We start from the raw sequence: 20,847 nt of genomic DNA, 5'->3' as shown, positions 1-20,847 counted from the left end.
TAGTGTGTGTGTGTGAATGTGTGTTTTCAAACCTTGCATGTTGGTACTCTCAATCATGCAAGTGTCCAGGTCAGTCCAGTAGAGTCGATGGTCTACATAGTCAATGGTCAGTCCATTGGCACGGCCCACTTTATCCACCAAGGTTATGATGGTACTGCCATCCATATAAGCTCTCGCTATACGAGGTCGACCACCCCACTCTGTCCAGTACATATAGCTGTGGGGAGAAAATAACACAAAGTTGTAAAAAAGTTAAAATCTGTTTTTGACAAAGCAATATTTAGATTGGATCATGTATTGCAGTGGTTCCCAAACCACTGCATTATAATACTGCTGAGGAGCAGCTTCAGCAACAGACTCTTAATGTGCGCATATAGTGTTATAGGCTTGAAAATATTCTTGTCTACAAAAGGGGGCACACAGAAAAAGTGTGGGAACCACTATTGCAAATGAGAAACTTGTTTCCTCTCATAACTTTAAAGTTGAATAAAAGAAAACTGCTTTGTTTTTATTTTCCTTTAAGTTTCAACATGTTTATGTGACATCAGACACGTCGTGTGTTGACAGCTGGGCCATGATATCACAAACATGCTGGCACAGGTATTTAACATTCATGCAACATGCCCACAGACTGACACAGTGATTATGATATCTAGAGATAATTGGGCATTAGGTGTAGAGTGAAAATGTTGGCCATGGGGGGGCGGAAGTATTACCCATTGGCTGGGTCCAGAGCAAGTGACCGTGGGTTGTCAAGGTCCTTACAGACCAGAACTTGTCGGTGTTGGCCATCCAAACGGGCCACCTCAATGCGGTTAGTCCCTGTATCTGCCCAGTATATGTTGCGACCCATCCAGTCAATAGCCATGCCTTCCGGGTAGTCAAGTCCAAACTCTATAACATGTTCTACAGAGCTGCCATTCATATATGCTCTGCTGATTTTCTAAAGAGAGAAGAGAAAGGGGAGTGAGTTACAGGACAACAAAACCAAAGAACCCATTCTAAATTAACTTGAGTGATAACAAATATCCAAGTGGGTTACTTTAAGATCACTTTTATGTTTACTTTTTTGTGTTTTTCTTAAGCTAAATTCAAACTTTAATGCATTTCCAAAGCATGCCTTGGCTTGTATGTCTGTCCAGTATATTCTTCTCTCAGACACATCAAAATCAAGAGCAGAGGCCTCTTTAACTCCTGTCAGAGGAATGGCCACGTCATTGCTGTTGGTACCCAAAGAGATGCTTCGGATGTTGTCTCTGAAAAGGAAAGCAGTGTAAGAGTTAAAAAAGAAATCTATTTTAGTTTTTAAAATTCAAATTTAGTTACAACCTCACTACAAAGGCACTGGAACTGATACAGAAACCAGTCCATGCAGGAGTTTTCAGATTGAGTCAAGGCCAAGTGGAAACAGACATGAAAACACTGTTGTTCTTAGTGACAGCTCAATAAATAATGGCACAGTGAATAAAGTTATATGATGCATTCATCAAAAGTTGCTTTTGCCTAATGCTAAGATCCATTACATTTAGATGACTTCTTATTGTATTTTTTACACAAAAAACAAAAAACTAACCCAATATATCCTCCTCCATCCACTAACATCATAATGGTTATTAGTGTCCTTGTCTTCCTTCTTTTCATTGTTTTTGGCTCTATTTTATGTACGCAGACAACATTAATGTGTTGGTACTACTAGCACAGTTCGTAAGTCCTATTGACTGACTGGTAGACATGCCTGTTAGTGAAGAGCAGGAAAGCCTCAGGGACCACACAGGTCTGGAGGTCAGAGAGGAGCTCCATCCCCATGGGACAGGCACAGCTGACAGCCTGCTGACGCCAGAAACAAAGATGGCTACATTTGCCGTTATCCACTGCACAGCCATTTGTACCTAGACACAGGTAAAAGGAAAGAAAGGTCATATCAACATGTATTTAACATTTCTTTCTTACTAATCACAACAAAATATCTATCTTATCTTACCAAAAGTCTCAGTCACTTTGGTGGCCTTCAGGCCCATTAAATCTGGCAGCTGATCTATAATGATCTCTCGTACAGCTGTGGCTTTGTGGACCCTCTCAATGCTACGTCTCTGCCAGTCCGTCCAGTAGATGTAGTCACCCAACAGACTAAAGCCAAAGATATGAGGAAGCTTGTCCTCCAGAAGCGTTTGTCTGTTACTGCCATCTACATTGATCACCTGCAAAAGGGCCAAAAGAAGAAAATTGGTCAAAGGGTTAAATCTAACACTTACTATCAAATGTGGACATGTTTAAATGCAAAACTGCATACACATTTATTTAATAATCACTCCAGTGTGTATTTGTGTGGGTGTGCATCGGGACGGAACTCCATCGAAGAGAATTATAAAGGTGCGACCATGTAAAGACCGAAATTAGACCATTATACAGACTCATATAGGAAAAGGGGGGTTAAATAAACCTCTGTTGTGATTTGCTGCTGTATAGAAAATAAAACTGTTAACAATTTATATGATGGTAGGCAGTGTTAATTTTGGCAGCAATTTCTGATTTAGTTTTTATTTTAGTCTTGTGACTAAAATGTCATTTGATTTTAGTCACATTTTTTAACTTTTAGTCTAGTTTTAGTCGACTAAATATCAAAGAATTTTAGTCGACTAAATCTGCCGTGGATTTAGTCTACTAAAATTCTATGATATATATTTTTTCATGAAATATTTAAGGTTTGATTGTGCAATAAAAACAGGCACAGCTTTAACTTGTGTTATTTGAAACAAACACCTCTTTAATTGCTATGACCTTTTCACAAAAGAACCAATGAACAGAGAGCTGCTCTCCCTGAATACACTGTTCAGTCATGACCTTCTTCATGAATACTCCATAACTACAGCAAAACACTTCAGTGACAACTCAGAAACAGGTCGCATGCTGTAAAACCATCAGCAGCGGTGTCTTCATTTATAGATTTTGTCACGTGTATCTTTGAACGGAAGTTAAGATGACTCGTCTGCAAATGTTGCTTCAGGTTTATTGTGTTTTTACCGCTGATAGTCGCTCCACACGGTTTGCAAACCCTGTTGTTTGTCTTGACATCAAACGTGTCCGTGTGTCTGTTCTTCTCCTGTGTTGTGTTACCATGCATGAGTACGCCTTCTTCCAGCATCGCGGGTTAACGTCCTTACGCAGAGAGAGCACTTCTGATTGGCTCTCTGTTGCTGTGTCCTGACCCCCCCTTCCACAAACAAAATTTGCTCTGATTGGATCTCGTCTCCATCAATAATTTCGTCTCGTTTTTATTCGTTGACGAAAATGTCAATCCATTTCGTCTTCGTTTTTGGCACCATGCGTTTATATAGTTTTTATTTAGTTATCGTCTCGTTTTTATCAGCAAAAAAAGGTTGTTAACGAAAACTATGACGAAAATGATTCGTCAACAAAATTAACACTGATGGTAGGGAAAACACTGCACTTATAGCTTTTAAATTATCTGTTCAGTTACATATATGTTGTCATTTTATTTTTTCCTCAAGCTGTTCTCACCTTAGTAAAATTTGTGGTGTGTTCAGTGTAAAGATGCACAATTTTCTTTCTCAGTATAGTTTATGATGTGATTCATGATTTAGCTGCAGAGTCACTATAATCTCTACTATTATCTATCAGAAAAATATGTAAAATGTGAATAAAAGAACAAAAAAACACACAAGTTGCATATTTACATAGCAGTCTTTTTTACCTTCTCAAAGGTAGTCAAAGCGCTTGTGAGCAACTTAGAGTTAAGTGTCTTGCCCAGGGACATATCGGCATGCAGCCAGGGTGGAATTGAATTCCCAACCTTGTGGTTAGGGGCCATACCACAATTAACCAAGTTTACCAGAACAAACAAAGCAAACTAGTTTATGGTACATCTACACACTATCATAATCACACCTTGATCTGGTTCTCACCTACGGCTTAAAAATTGAGAACCTGTTAGTAGCTCCTCAAAACCTCTCTTTTCAACTACTCTTATAACATTCAATCTTACCCGAACAGACCTAAGAGCACACAACAAAAAGGCTTACTACAGCTGATGCCTCTCTGAGAATACTGTGTAGACAGATTTAGGGATGAAATCCCATCACAGCTCTCTTTAACACCAGGTACAACAGAGTGTACTGGTTTAAATACTCCTGCAGAAATTGATTGCTTTGTCAACAACACCGCAGCCACATTAAACACAGTTTTAGATATGGTTACACCACTGAAAAAGAAGATTACATATCTTAGGAGGCTAGCTCCATGGTATAATTAAAATATCTAAACACTGAAGCAGGTATCCAGACGGATGGAGAGAAAGTGGTACTTCCCTAAATCAGTTGAATCCCAGAAGGCCTGGAGAGACAGTTTACTGACATATAAGAAGGCCCTTTGTAAAGCCAGAACAACTTACTACTCATCACTAATAGAAAAAACAATAACAACCCTCGGATGCTAACGTGGATCTACCGGGCTTTACTGCTGTGAGAGCCGACAGAGACACGAACGCTTGCGGGAAGAGCAGAGGTGGGGGGGCTCATCATATATGTGAACGAGCATTGGTGTTGCCCAGGACACGTCTCGGTGAAAAAGGTACTGTGTTGCCAGGACTTGGAACTGTTACTTGCCGAGGGAGCTAAGTCACGTGATCGTGCTCTGTGTTTACGTCCCACCGAGCGCGGACGCATCAGCTGCCTGTGAGAAGATACACACAGTAAAGCTGGATCCATACTCCGCGAGACAAAGAGCGGAGAACGCGCTCCACAGGTGGTAAGAGATACAAAAAAAAGGTCTTTTCCGCACTGAGGTACCATACTCCGCGAGACGCGTGTGTGCAGAACTCCTCATACGGCCCGCCCACTAAACTATAAGGAAAGACTTTACTGAGTTTTTTTACACACCACAAGGACTTGTGCCATGGCAAGAGGGCATTATACAGAGAGGAGTATGGATCCAGCTTTAAGCTGGATCCATACTCCGCGAGACAAAGACATTTTCCCCCCCTGCAGACGTTACGCCCACAAAATGACGTCATTTTTTGTCTCTGACCGCCCGCTGATCCGCACTCCTGTGCACAGGGTCCGGCCGAACTTTAGCTGGATCCATACTCCGCGAGACAAAGAGTGGAGAACGCGCTCCACGGGTGGTAAGAGATAAAAAAAAGGTCTTTTCCGCACGGAGGTACCATACTCCGCGAGACGTGTGTGTGCGCCCACTGCAGCGCACGTCAGACACCAAACAGGAACAACATCACACACAGCCCACCTCCAGTGTTTGCGAACAGAGGAAGGTACAGCAGCTGACATTATGGATTTTGCAGCTTTGTTAAAGGAGATGGACGAGGAGACGAATATGCACACGGCGTCTTGCCGTTGCAAATCTGTCGCGCAGGTAGCGCCACTTTTTGCGACACACACTCTCTTCTGTGCAAAGTATCATTGCTATCTCCTTCCAGGAGTTGTTGCCTCAGCAAGCTTCTCCTCAAAAACATCCATTGTTGAATTAATTAAATCTGTTGAATCAGTGCTGTTTATACACCTACCTATATACCTGGAGAGGCTCTTGCGCTTCTCCACATTCATCACGCCCACAATAAATTCCGACCAATCACAGCATGGTTGCCGCACAGCCTTGAAAGACAAAGTTCGGCCCGGACCCTGTGCACAGGAGTGCGGATCAGCGGGCGGTCAGAGACAAAAAATGACGTCATTTTGTGGGCGTTACGTCTGCAGGGGGGAAAAATGTCTTTGTCTCCCGGAGTATGGATCCAGCTTAACGGCAAAGCTGCAGACAAAGCACCCCGAGGCGTTTATGGTCATATCTGGGGACTTTAACCATGCTTCCCTGGACTCCACCTTGACCTCCTTCTACCAGGCAGAACAATAGACCTGCTGTACGCCAACGTGAAGGACGCCTACAGAGCCACCCCTTTCCCCCCACTTGGAAAGTCTGACCATAACCTGGTCCACCTACAGCCACAGTAAACCCCCCTGGTCAAAAGGATGTCCAAAACCACTCGTTTAATCAGGAAGTGGTCACCTGAAGCAGAGGATGCTCTGAGGGACTGCTTTGACACCACTGACTGGGATGTACTGCTGAAAACACACGGCAGGGACATAGAGGAGCAGACTCACTGTCTGACAGACTACCTTAACTTCTGCCTGGATGTAGTCTCCCCAAACAAGTCTGTCCGCTGTTACCCAAATAACAAACCTTGGGTAACACAAGATGTTAAAGCTGCCCTCAACAAGAAAAAGGTGGCCTTCATGAACAGAGACAGAGAGGCTATTCAATCAGCACAGCGGGAGGTGAAACAATGCCTGAAAGAGGCAAAGGACAGCTACAGGAGGAAGGTGGAGAAGAAACGGAGTGAGAAACGCATGAAGGAGGTCTGGGATGGTGTCAACACCATCACAGGCTACAGATCAAAGGCCACAACAGCAGGGGGGACAGTGGAGGAAGCAAACAGGCTGAACAACTTCTTCAACCGCTTTGACCAGCCCACTGCCCCCCCCCCTCCTCACTGCAGTGTATGACCCCCTGACTCCACCCCCTGTGCAGCCCTCTCCCCACCTATCACCCCTCCCCCCATCTCAACACCCTTCATCCCCCCCCCATCTCAACATCCATCCATCACAGCAGACCAGGTGAGGAGAGAACTGAGGAGGCCCCACCCAAGGAAAGTGGCGGGCCTCTTCTCGTCTGCTGAGGACCTGCGCTGCTGAACTGGGGAAACCACTCCAGCATGTCTTCAATCTCAGTCTCAGTCTGGGGAGAGTGCCTACCCTGTGGAAAACATCCTGTGTTGTTCCAGATCCAAAGAGAAACTGCCCTCTACAACTACGACTACAGACCGGTGGCACTCACATCACAGCTGATGAAGACAATACTTGGTGTCCTGGATTGCTGACTACCTCACGGAGAGACCGCAGTACGTCAGACTAATGGCTGTTCCATACTCCACGAGACAAAGAGCGGAGAACGCACTCCACGGGTGGTAAGAGATAAAAAAAAAGGTCTTTTCCGCACTGAGGTACCATACTCCGCAAGACGTGTGTGTGCAGAACTCCTCATACGGCCCGCCCACTAAACTATGAGGAAAGACTTTACTGAGTTTTTTAACACACCACAAGGACGTGTGCCATGGCAAGAGGGCATTATACAGAGAGGGTGCCTGCAACAGCGTGAGATGTCCGATGAGTTGTGAAAATGCGACATTAAAAGTAACAATAGCAAAGATTCAGTGTTTGTGCCGTTATGACCACATTTGCACATCTACTGTGTTCCAATGTGCCTGCGATACTTCAAACTGTCCGGTGATGAGCTGTGAAGATGCGACATTAAAAGTAACAATAGCAAAGATTCAGTGTTTGTGCCGTTATGACCACATTTGCACATCTACTGTGTTCCAATGTGCCTGCGATACTTCAAACTGTCCGGTGATGAGCTGTGAAGATGCGACATTAAAAGTAACAATAGCAAAGATATACAGACATTGTTAACGAGCCTATTATGCCCGGGTATGTAGGAGTATATAGAATGGTAATAACAGTCACCATCTGGTATGTGTGAATGGCTGTCTGGAGTTATTGGTGACAAATCACCCTGACTTGCCTTTCTTTCTTTCTTTTATTGCTCATCATGCAAAACCGGTATGGTCTTATCTAAATCTGTTGAATCAGCGCTGTTTATACACCTACCTATATACCTGGAGAGGCTCTTGCGCTTCTCCACTTTCATCACGCCCACAATAAATTCCGACCAATCACAGCATGGTTGCCGCACAGCCTTGAAAGACAAAGTTCGGCCCGGACCCTGTGCACAAAAGTGCGGATCAGCGGGCGGTCAGAGACAAAAAATGACGTCATTTTGTGGGCGTAACGTCTGCAGGGGGGAAAAATGTCTTTGTCTCGCGGAGTATGGATCCAGCTTAAAGGACACCACATCAGACACTGTCAGCATCGGAGCTCCCCAGGGGACAGTGCTGGCCCCCCTCCTCTTCACCCTTTACACCTCAGACTTCTGCTACAACTCAGAACTGTGTCACATCCAGAAGTTTGCATATGACACAGCCATCGTGGGGTGTATCAGGGATGACGGAGAGGATGAGTACAGATGTACATATATGTATGTAAATGTAGTCAGCGACTTTGTCACCCGGAGTCAGGAGAACCATCTCCAGCTTAACACCTCAGGGACGACGAGGTGGAGATTGTAGGCAACTACAAGTACCTCGGGTTGTGGCTGGAAAACAAGCTGGACTGGACATGCTGTACAGATCACCTGTACAAGAAGGGCCAGAGCCGTCTGTACTTCCTGCAAAGACTGGGAGCCTTCAACATCTGCAGGAAACTCCTGTGGATGTTCTACCAGTCTGTGGTGGCCAGTACACTTTTTTATGCTGTTGTCTGCTGGGGGGGTAACATAAACAAAAGGTGTGCTAACAGGCTGGACAGACTTATTAGGCGGGCCGGCTCTGTGGTCGGCATGAAGCTGGACTCCCTGGTGACAGTGGCAGAGAGGAGAACACTAAGAAAACTCCTGGCTATTGTGGACGATGCCAGTCATCCTCTGCACACTGTCATCAGCGCTCAGAGGAGCCTGAACAGTCACAGGCTGCTCCTCCCCAAGAGCAGGACCAACAGACTCAGAGACTCTTTTGTCCCTCGATCCATCAAACTTTACAACTCTGCTTTTGGCAGGAGGGGGAGAAGGAAGGGAGGAGCACAGCCTGCCTGATACAACACACGTGCAATAATTTATATACTGTGCAATAATCCATCTCTACCATTTATGCTGCTGTGCAAATTTTGTACATAATTACTTTACATTTACTGCACTATAATCACATGACCATCTATGCTGGTGTGCAATGTTTGTAAATAATTCCTCTTATCTTTTATTTTTTACTGCACTATATTCTATTTTATTCTATTTAACTCTTGCTCTGACTGTTGGTGTTGTAGTGCTGCTGGTACCCAAATTTCCCCGAGGGACCATCCCAAAGGGATGAATAAAGTATATTCTATTCTATTTCAATTGTATGCGGACTTAAAATTACGCCTAATTATGAGCGTTGCCGCTTAAGTGACAGACAGTTGACGTATCACAGCAAGTTTCCTGCTTCCACGATCGCCCGCCCCCCTAAACTCGCTCGTGCTCCCCCTCTTTGTTCATATTTGGAGTTTTGGCAGACGTGACGCTGCCAACATGGCGGCGGTCATCACGTCCCGGAACCTCCCACCAAGCCTCAAAACGGCTCTTCAGAAACAAAAGGGTGACGTCACGGAAGCTCTGTCCATAGTTTTTACTGTCAATGGTTCTGACTGCCTAGTCGACACATAAGGTACTACAGCAGGTATAACGCCATCACGAATGCTCCTAAAATCCTCAATTTTGTTTCATGTTATAAACACCCAACCCTGAACATGTGTGCATACTCTCGTGAGTTCTCTGGTGTGATGGAAATTTTAAAATCTATTTCATTTTTTACCAGAGCAGAAAAGTTTGGACAGCCCCACATACTGTAAACAGGAAGTTATTGCTTTCTAAGAATTTGTACATATATTGACAGACTTTATACACAGACATGTCTCTACTTTTGTCTTTGCCGCTTATTTCCTTCATTGGGAGGGGGGGCGATGGGGGGGGGGAGGGGGCCGATGGGGGGGGGGGGGGGGGGGGGGCGATGGGGGGGAGGGGGTCGGAGTGCAAGAGCTTGTTGAACAGGCCTAATTATTTTTCCTACACTAGAGACCACATAACACACATAAAGCATTAGATGCCATTTCCAACAATCTACACAGCCTTCTAACCAAAGAACCAACAAACTAACATGAACTCTTAATTAATTCTTTTGAAAACAAAGGATACAGACAATGGATTTCACAATGACTTCACTAAACATTTGCGGGTATGTATCATAGATACAGACTTAATTTACTCAAAGATAGTGTATATACTTGCTTTTGCAAAGATAAAAATCAACTGTAGAACAAAAGAGAGAGAGAGAGAGAGAGATTTAGAGAGGTTTAGTGTGTGTTGTTGTGATGGGCAACCATGTATCCCGCTATCTGTTTAGTGAATACTCATTTAAATATCCATTCAGAGGGTGGAGATGAGTGGGTGAGCAAAGAGAGAAAAAAATAAACCATTCACTTTGATGGGCCTCTGATCCTAGGGAGGTTCCTGACCCCGTCAAATAAAACCTATTCATTTATTGCTGTGACACAATTAGACATGGCCATTCCAATGAAAAGATGGCAGAGAGACTCTCTTTTCTTTCCTCTCCTCCTCTCCTCCTCAGTCTGTTCCTCTGCTGGCTTTTTCAGGAAGAATTATGCACTAGGAGTGTGATTTTCTTTTCTTCTGTTCATTTTGGTGAGAAAGTCTCATTTGTTGATGGACATGGTAGGAGAAGGACAAAAAAATTAGAAAGAATGCAAACAGAAAAGTAACAAAGATCTCATTGAACATGCAGAGAGAAGTCAGGACAGGACTGTTCACATACATTCACACGTTCACATACATTCTGCGATTAACAGAATAAATCCAGGGTTCACAAAGTTATTCATTCGCAACCCCAAAAATCTAGCATCAACAAGGATTTCCATGAAAACTTTGACAGCTAACTGTGTGTCCATATAAAAAATGATCTGCAGCAAAACATTTATTTCCTTTCTAACTTCAGACATCACATGAAGCAGTTAACTATGGGAAGAAGCATAAGTGATCAGGCAGCAACACGAGAATCAGTCAAGTGTTGGCAGTGAATGTTTAAATCTACTGTAAAATAGAATTGAACTGAAATGAAAATGAAATGTCACAATAAACACCACAAATATAGGATTAAAAGTTCAGTTTGTTTTGTCAGCTTTCTTTCTTCAGCACTAATCTAATCACAGATTATTGTTTGTTTATTTGACACGAGAAAACTTTTTTAAAAATAAATAAATAAATATAGAGAATGGAATATAAACTTGTATAAACAACTTCCAAGGCATGACAAAAGGTGCATATAGACTTGTTTTTTTTTGTATATATGGTATATCTCAGTGTTGACTGATACAGTAAAACCTCATTATGCCTGTCTATTATGTTATGACCAATCCTTTGGAAAAAAACATACTTTCCAAATATTTTTCCCCTCATCTAAAATTACCTGCACTAATCCTAAACTGTGCTCTTATGTGGTCAGACAACATACATTCATGATACAAACCCATAAATGCACACAGCTATCTGTTTCCTGCATAAACAAACAGGAAATGTACAGACACCCTGGTAGTGTTTCTACTTTTGTGAGTCAGCCTTTCATTAGAGGAGCATTTGTAAGCAATGCGCAAATTGATCAATGAGTGGAAGATGATATAGTCAAGTGAGGCAAGGAGATAACTGGCTAATTAATAACTGAGAATAGATCCTTCTGAGAGTAGAACGGTTTTGCAACATACGTCATTTATTTGTAGAATTATCTCTTGATTTGTCTTTTAATTTGGACATGTTATGTGTAATAAAGGATGCCACTCAAACGGGATTAAAACAAAATGTGTCACTCTCCATAGACTACTGTTATAGGATTTTGATGCACAAATTATTCGAGTTGAAAATCTCTGCTGGTGGTCATTGTACAAATTTGTAATCACACTGAAAATCCAGTGAGTTAAAGCTGCAAGCAGCAATGATCATCAGACCCTCGCACCCAAGGAAGTGATGCATAGTGGCCCTATGACTTTTTCAGTACATCCATCCATCCATATATTATCTAAACCCACTTTGTCCTGCAGTGCAGGGTCAGTGGGGGCTGGAGCCTATCACAGTTATCTAGGGGTGAGAGGCGGGGTACACCCTGGACAGGTCACATTTTGAGTAGTAGCATAGTAGCATATTAATGGCTTTAGGTTGGAACTCTAAGCGAACAAGTAAAGTTTGAGAAAGACTGGAATAACATTACTTGGTCATATCCATGTCCAGTTTCAATGAGAGTCATCAGATTTTGACCGATATAAGAGCTTTGATAACTTTTCATCTCCAAGGTGTTAGGAGTGGACTAACCCAAAACAGTAAAGTGTATGGACCTTAGTGACAACTTGCCTACAGCCTTGGCTAGAGGACCTCCTATTGGGTTTAGGATATGGATCCCAGAAGCTTTTTGTGCTTCCTGCAGTGCTGCATAATCCTTCAAAGTTTTGTGCGTCTAAATAAAAGGTGGACGGGGGCTGCTGATGAATCTGCTTGGTAGAGCTGCGAAATTCAATAAACCCTAACAGGTAACCTTATCAACTCTTTATTGAGACATAGAAATCCTCTTTTATAATCAGTCTGTCATTTCAGCTCAGAGTAATAGCTCAGCTATAGCTCCTATTTTGTCTATATCAGGGGTCGGCAACCTTCAGCATTAAAAGAGCCATTTGGGCCGGTTTCCCACTGAATAGAGCACACACACACACACACACACCCACACAAACACTGTTACATTTTGCTCAACAGTGTATATAAATGAGACTACGCATAGTCAATCTGCAAAATCACAACAAAGCAGCCATTTTGTGTGTGTGAGTGAGTTTCAAACCAACACCTCTCTCTCTCTCGTTCACTCTCTCTCTCTCACACACACACACACACACACACACACACACTTCTTTTAAAAGGAGGGGGCTATCGCCGGTAACTTCAGAGGGGTTTTACACATGAGGAGGTAGAGAGGGAGTCAGATTACTTAAAAAAAAAGAAGGGGGGGGGGGGTACTCCAGTGTTCTTTTATCATTCTCTCTTCATTTTCAGAAAGTTAACTGCTGTGAGCTGTTCAGTTTTCAGCTGTTTGGCAGGTGCACTTCACACAAATACACACTTTAGAGGACATTCCATTAGGTTACAAACATTTTACTGACCACACACTAAAGTTTAAGCCAGGTCCTAAACCAAAAACTCAATGCCCTACATTTGTTTAAATTTACTTTTTTTAATACTTTTACTTGCGGTTGTATGAAACCATTTACATGAACTATCGTGCACTGATATTGGCTTTGAGTCTCATTGGAAAGTAGTATCTTTTTAGCTCACAGCTGAGCCAACAGGCTCCTGAGCATACTAAAAACATCATCCGTAGCCAAGTTATAGCTTAGGTCTTTAGAATAGATGAACAAAGAACACATAGACAAAAGTGCTTGCAAACTAAGAAAACCTCAGCTGCACAAGTGCAGGCCATGACAAAACTATAATTATAAGACAGTTTTAACAAACTAGAATTTGCCTTTAACTCAACTTGCAATGAATCTACTGGTCTGTCAAAGAGGTGTGAAATGGACATGACTTAAAAGTGGGCATACACAATTACACTCACACACACAAATACACAAGAGACGAGACAGGCATCCAATGGAAATGTCTTCACCCCCAGCAGCAATTTCTATTGAATGGAATAAAAACAAGGCTGAAATATAAAAAAGCCCTTTGAGGTGGGTCTCTCCACCCTGACTGAAAGAAACAGAAGGGAAAGGGAGGGAGGGTGAGACAGAGCAGCCAGAACCTTTCACTTGGTAAGCATTCAGCCTGAAAGCTAAGCAATTCAGTATTTTGTTGTCATTAGCTCCATCTTTGCTGCTATGAAATATATCACAAGTAATCTTTTATAAACACACAGATAAATAAATCACAAATGACCAAATCTGAATAATAAGAATCAAATTCAATAAAAATCAAGGAAATTGCTAACAAGAGACAATATGGAGAGTAACAAGCTGAAAGTGGGAAAAAATAATATTGGGAAGAGAGAGGGTAAGGGTCATGTAAGGTAGATGTCGTAATGTTATGGAAAATAGGGAAGAGAGAAAAAAGACATGATGCGTGATACCCACATGGTGAAAAATAATGGGGACTACTCTACAGAAGTCTTGGTGAGAGGGGGAAGGACTTTAAAACAACCATCCCCCAACCCTGCCTGTTGTTTTTCAGCCTGCTTTCACACATGCATTGCAGCACCAAAATGTTTCAGAAATCATCTAGAGGAGCTGTATTTGAAGTTCTTATATTATATAAAGTCCATGTAAAGTCCAGCTGAGACCATGTGTGAATTTGCAAGTAATTGACACCAAGTGATTGGGTGCAAAAGTCAACATTACCAATCCTTCTTCTGCTTGCTTTATAAAGGTACCACTCCTTCTCTGAACCAAACTCAGTATGTCTAGAAGGGCCCAACTGATATATCGGTCTATTGGCGTCTCACAAGCTGCTATAAAGCCTCTCTAGGGACCTCCTCCTTCTCCCCTCTTTTATTCCACCTTTGTTTTTGCTTGTTTACACAAAGCTAGCTGAAAGCCATTTCAGTGCAGGCTTTAAAAGACATGCCAGCATTGCACGTTCAGAGTTATGCCATGTGTCAATAAAGCATGTGTGAATGGGTTGAAGGGGCTGTAGATGTGTGAGTGTAAATGAGGTTACAGATATAACTCTAGTGAAGAAAATACTTTTCAAGTAGTAAGAAAATTAAATTTGACTTTAAAAAAGTGAACAACCAAAAAAGTGTTGGGTCAAGGAGCAGCCTGGTGATGTTTGCACAAGGAATATTCCTGACAACATGTCAAACATAACCACAATGTGAAAGGTGAGCTGCTGCTCTTACACCAAAGACACACTGCTGTACCATACCATGCAATGCAACCACAGCAGGGCAGTGTTATACATCTTTCAATGTTATACAACATTCTTTACAGTAGCAAACCACAGATCGAGACAGTGACTCCATGGCTGAGACACAGGACAGCATAGAATCTTCCCTTCTGAAAACTAAGAAAGCCATTTCAAGTTTTCACATTTACAAAAACAGGTCTGTAGAGAAATCAATGGTTTCATCGAACATCTCAGCCATGTTTTTTAACAGGAGAGATCACTCCAGCATTAGAATTTTAGCCCCACTTCAGCCCCACTTGCTGATTGCAAAACTGAAATACAAGCGGCAATTAAAATGTATGCTTAAATCCAGCATGTCAGCTTCACAACACCGCTTCAGAACCAAGATCATTTAGGACAGATGCCCAACAAGCATCGGTTACACAAATGACAGTAGGAACACACAGTATGAACTATTCAGCCTACTAAACAGTTCAGCAGTCAACATACAATAATGTGTCAGTGGACAAACATACAACACATCAAGTCAGGCCAGTACAGACTCATCCCTTTTTCTACCTAAACTCCCATTTTGTACATGTACCATCAAATCTTAGCTGAGAACATCCTTCCCTCAGCCAGGGCATTCAAAACGGGCTGTGGGTGGGTATTCTAGCATGATCCAAAACACACGGCCAGGGCAACGAAGGATTGATCAAGAGGAAGCATATTAAGGTCTTGGAGTGGCCTAGTCAGTCTCCAGACCTAAATCCCATAGAAATTCTGGGGAGGTAGCTGAAGGTTCAAGCTGTCAAAGATCAGCCATGAAGCATTAATGACTTGGAAAGGATCTGCAAACAGGAGTGGGACAAAGTGGGACAAGATGTGTGCAAACCTTGTGGCCAACTACAAGAAATATCTGACCCCTGTGATTGCCAACAAAGGTTTCGCCACCTAGTACTAAAACATGTTTTGTGAAAGGCTCAAATACCTTATTTCATTCATGAAAATGCAAATTAACTTTTTTTTAAATGCATTTTCTGGATTTCTGGATTTTTTTTTGTTATTGTTCTGTCTCTTACTGACTTTAAATAAACCTGCCATTGCCAGTCTTTGTCAGTGGGCAAACTGACAAAAATAGCAGGGATTCAAATCATTTTTTCCCTAATAATTGATGATATTATTATTATTGATGATAATACCTCTCATGCCAGTTGTTGAAATTTAAAAGTGCTTTCATAAACTTGTATATCCTTATCCTGCTTTGTAGACATTACCAATCCTGTTTCACAAATCCAAACTTGCCATGATCGCAAAATGATACTTGTTATACTGAGTGTGTATAAACAATTGTGTCAAAATTTCTTTGCTCTATTGAACGGCACAAAAACAATAGGTCAGGCTAAAAATTTTGTCTCCAATTGTGCATGATGTGTAGGCATTAAAATAAACAACCATTCATTCTTGACCAGATTTTAAGAAAGACAACACACGCTGTTATTAGATGTACCTCTATCTTGTCGGTTTTAGCATCTCCCCAGTATAGTTTTCCAGCTGCATGATCTAAAGCCAGTCCATTGGGCCATCCCAGAGAATTGTTGAGCAGGACCACCCGGTCTGTTCCATCCAGGTTGGCGCGCTCAATCTTTGGATGTTCACCCCAGTCGGTCCAGTACATATAACTAAAAAGCAAAGCAGCAACAAAAGAAGCTGTAAAGACATGTATATGTTATCTTCACATTTATAATCAATATTTAAAGTTAAAACATTTAGAGGGACACTGTGAAGACTCTGAAGCTGCTTTGGATGATTAGAAAATGTGTACCGGTATACAATATCTCTTCTCCCACCCTGCAGCCTGCTCCAAGATCTTTCCATTTTCTTTTGCAACATAATATGAAGACTACTCATGGAAAGAGGGGAGTGCTGGATACAAACTTTACGACCATCCCCCAGGGAACCACGAAAACCAGCCAAAGGCACCAGGTTGCAACAGCTTTAGCATCAAGCGAGAGCCCAGAGCCTTTATAGGTTTTACTACTTCTTCGACGTTAAAGAAACACACAGCTTCTTCTCTCTGAAATACTCTGACAAAGTCTTGCCTACATTTTACCTTCTAGGGTGTATGGCCTTGAGCTTTTTTTACAACTGTAGTGCATAAACACCCTCCCAGATTGACAATACCTACCCATTAACAGGGTCCAGAACAATGGCTCTGGGTTCATCCAGGTGGTCAGAAATCAAAATTTTTCTAGAGGTTCCATTCAGCCTGGTAACCTGTAGAAGAAAACATTTTAAATATGCATGCACTAGTAAAAGTAGAACATTGTTTACACAGTTGTCTTAACAAGAATCAGTTCAATTGCACCAGAGGCCTAATTTAACCTACAATCACATTTATCAAATATTTTTAAATTGCACCAAGCGTGTAGGCCGCCGCCTTGACAACCAATGCCCCCCCCTACCTCAATCCGGTCAGTGCCAGTGTCAGTCCAGTAAAGGTTTCTTGCTACCCAGTCAACAGCAATCCCATCTGGGTGGTTGATCTCTGTGGTAACCAGCATCATAGCATTGCTGCCATCAATATAGGATCGCCGGATGGCCTGCACTTCATCATCTGTCCAATAGACATAACCATCAACTGGGTCGTAGTCTATAGCTATTGCATGGCGAATGTCATTGACCTGCATGAATAGAAGGAAAATTATAAATATTTCAGACCACAGCAAGAATAGACTGGTCATTCGGTGTATGTGTATATTTACCTGTAGTACTATGTCAGTGAAGTCTGGCAGGTCTAGTGAGATTCTCCTTAAATCTGTCCGTCGAGCCAGCAACAAAACCTGCTCTGCACCTAGGACACGCATATTGGATTTTATTGATTCCAGTTAACTTTTAACAGTCCATCCAATCCATTGAATTTGACGCATGAACACAAGAGATCATAGTACAATTTTTATATTTGATGATATATATGTAAGACATATGTCATTTTTGACATTCACCTTTATGTTAAAACATAATTGTTTTGTAATTCTATTTTAACAGTCATACATTACAGTATAAATCTCACAAAAGGACAATATTGTTTATAGTCAGGTTTACAAAACATTGTAAAACAACATGTGCATGACTGCCCTTTAGGAAAAAATTTTAGAACCAATTCAACAAGTCTAGGTGGCCACCTAAAAAAAATTTGCTGTAAACATATTTGCCATTACTGTAAAAAATGTGAAAAATCTGTGAGACTATACGGTACCTAAATTGCGCTAAATCTAAACAGCAAATTATTCTGACATGGCCCCTGGGGTCTTAGTGTGTTTACACTTCAGTACCCCAGATCCAGACCAAAAACAAAAAAAGTGTGTGTTTGAGCACACTCACATATTAACAGTAATTCTAACACTACAAACAGCCAAGTTTCAACCTGTGTTGACAGCTATTTGATATGACATTGTACTCGCTAACTTAGTGCTGTGCTCTGGACTAAATGACCCACACAAACATGCAATCCTACCTACCTAATAAAACCACAATTTTGTTGGTCAAAGCATGACAACACAGCTTACAATCAAGTGAAGGCTACAATGTACTTCATTCATTATTCACTGCAATATAAAGTCCTGCACCTCTTTGGAACAGCATAATCACAGATATGAGTGAACTTAAATATGTATTTTTATAGGTCCACATTTTTTAGATACAGCGGACCCTCAATAATCGCGGAGGTTACGTTCCAAAAATAACCCGCAATAGACGAAATCCGTAAAGTTGTCAGCTTTATTTTTTACATCATCCAACAGAATAGCTGGTATCTTTATTACAACCGGACAGTTCAATATCAATCCAACTAAGGAATAAGAGATTTTAAGCTAGAACCAACCTCCACTGTTATCACTTTTTGCCTCCTTACTCTGACTAGTCTGGAAACAAAGGGCTATGCTCTCCTGTGGGATCTTTCAATGTGCTTGGCTGTTGGTTGATTTTTAGAGGAGCCAAACTCACCCCATGGGAGACAATTAACCGTTCTTCTTTGTCTCTTACACGTCTGACTCTTAAGATCTTACATTTAAAGCAGTTCAAAGTGTTTCTATTCCCTACCTGCCATATCTATCTTTCAAATTTTTGTCTCACATTTCAAATCAATTCACTTGAATCTTACGGCAAAACCATGGATGTGCAACAGAAATACCAGATATCACAAGAAGGTCCATAAAATATGCATTTTGTAAAACGTACAAACACAAAAACACATTGACAAGTGCATAAATTAGTTTGAAATAGAGTTGTTCCATCATTATAAGTGTCTGAGGCAAAGCAGGATTAATAAAGGGAAAGAATGAAAAAAGAATGCATCTGTGATTTTACTCTTCTCTTCGCTTGACTTCATTTTGAGAAACTTAAGGACTCCTGACAAACAGTCACACACACACATTCTCTCTCTCTCTCTCTCTCTCTCTCTCTCTCTACTGCCAGCACAATAACAAATGTCTTCAATTTAACCAGCCAAGCAAAACAAATTAGAAGCATGGACACAAAGACACACAAGATACACATACACAGAAACCCAAACTGCAAACTGACACAATAGAGCATTGTTGTTCATATTGTCAACAGCAGCTAAGTGATTGGCTGGCATGCTTCATTCAAATGTAACACATAATACATAACACACAGTCTAACAGACACAGACAATTTCTAATCGTGTTGTGATTTTGCAGGATAAGGCTGTATTGTTTTAGCATCGTGGGAATCAACATGGCGGCTGGTCAGTTAGTGTTTCACTGCATTAGCTGATATAATCTTCACTTCATTATACACTAGAAACAACAACATGACATTTGGTGTTTTTATTTAGGTTTGTTCCAAGCACAGAGCAGAACTATATTCAACTCTTGTCAGATTGTTTGTAATAAATAAATAAACAAAAGGAAATGAGTAAATTAAATAGACTAATATTGACACCCTTTTAAAATAATTACAATAGATGACTATTGAAATACTGTCGTTTGCGTTTAGAATTGTCAAGTGCAACTCATACCAAATAGGAAAACTAGGTGGGTGCAACAAAAGGTGCTATCTTCTAAGTTGTGTATCAGGTCCAGATGTAAATACCTGGAAATAAAAGCTGAAATGTTGATCTCTTGTCTCATTTTCATCTTTTAATGTGAAACCCAAAACAAAAAACAAAATTTTCCAAAAAAATGACTTGGTCATTTGGTGACACGGTGACGATATCCTAAGTAGAAAGTGATACTGTGCAAGACACATAATATTGATAAACAAGTTAAAAGGTGAAATCACATTTGACATTATTATACTCAGTACTGTGAGTATAATAATAGTAAATATTTCCACTATTCCCACGTGACATTCAGTTTGTGGATTGTGTTAAAGGTAGGGTAGGAGATTTCATTCTGATACACTTTTTTTTAATTTGTGTAACTTCTCTTTACAGTCCGATAGCAACCGATTAGTTCGGCAGTTTCGCTTTAAAACGAAGAATATTAATCATCTGTGGAAGCTATAAAACACTAAAAACATCAGCCAATCCTGCAAGACGGCCCTGCGTGGAATATTGGCTGGTTGTCACTCTCTTCCTGCTCTGCGCGCATCAGAGAGGTACGTGCATGATGGCCGAAGTCACAGACTGGTTGGGAGGCGTGGCTTCGGGGTGAGCTCCGAAAGGGGCATGTGTTTACTTTCAAAATCTGGCTGACTCTCACTGAGTTTTCAAAATCTCCTACCCTACCTTTAACAGCAGCCACAATATGATGGAATATGAGTTGTATCAATACCAGTATGGGAAAATAACAGTGAGTATCTGTGAGTACCTGCTACTACTGTATGTTATTTCACTGTAATATTCTAGAATTGCATACTAAAACAAGTTCTGACTAACTTACTAGCGTAAGTAGGTTTCATACCTGGTTTGCATGTCGTTCCATCTTGCTTGAGCTGGACTCCAGTGGGGCAAGCACAGCTATAAAAAGGCTGAACTGGAGATAGCAGGCAGAGATGACTACAGCCTCCATTATTGTCACTACAGGGAGTCTGGACTGCACCAAAAAACAGATGAAGATTATAGAAGGTAAGCTTTTTTCAAAATATTTTAAAATCTCAAAATTTTGCAAAGAAAATGACATAAAAGTGCAGTTACTACTACTAGATGTTACTGTTAGTTGTAACATAATAAGGACTTAGTGAACAATCACTCATTTGAATTGGATTACCTCAAGAAAAGGT

At 41.3% G+C, this 20,847-nt stretch overlaps 1 protein-coding gene across 1 annotated transcript in view; it reads right to left on the bottom strand.

Moving 5' to 3' along the window:
- The window catches only part of lrp5 (low density lipoprotein receptor-related protein 5), a 50,575-nt gene that overhangs the window by 13,107 nt on the left and 16,621 nt on the right, over nt 1-20,847 (bottom strand). The window contains exons 7-16 of the mRNA XM_028430329.1: nt 20,529-20,660; nt 17,367-17,455; nt 17,067-17,285; nt 16,790-16,878; nt 16,112-16,283; nt 1,982-2,198; nt 1,736-1,889; nt 1,121-1,256; nt 717-943; nt 33-217 (exon numbers count right to left, since the gene is read on the bottom strand). Of these exons, the coding sequence (XP_028286130.1) occupies nt 33-217; nt 717-943; nt 1,121-1,256; nt 1,736-1,889; nt 1,982-2,198; nt 16,112-16,283; nt 16,790-16,878; nt 17,067-17,285; nt 17,367-17,455; nt 20,529-20,660 (1,620 nt within the window). The remainder of the gene's footprint in view (nt 1-32; nt 218-716; nt 944-1,120; nt 1,257-1,735; nt 1,890-1,981; nt 2,199-16,111; nt 16,284-16,789; nt 16,879-17,066; nt 17,286-17,366; nt 17,456-20,528; nt 20,661-20,847) is intronic.

This window comes from Parambassis ranga, chromosome 19 (genome assembly GCF_900634625.1).
Source record: "Parambassis ranga chromosome 19, fParRan2.1, whole genome shotgun sequence".
NCBI classification, from domain to species: Eukaryota; Metazoa; Chordata; class Actinopteri; family Ambassidae; genus Parambassis; species Parambassis ranga.
The sequence above is the reverse complement of the archived record's forward strand: the minus strand, read 5'-3'. Positions and strand labels throughout refer to the sequence as shown.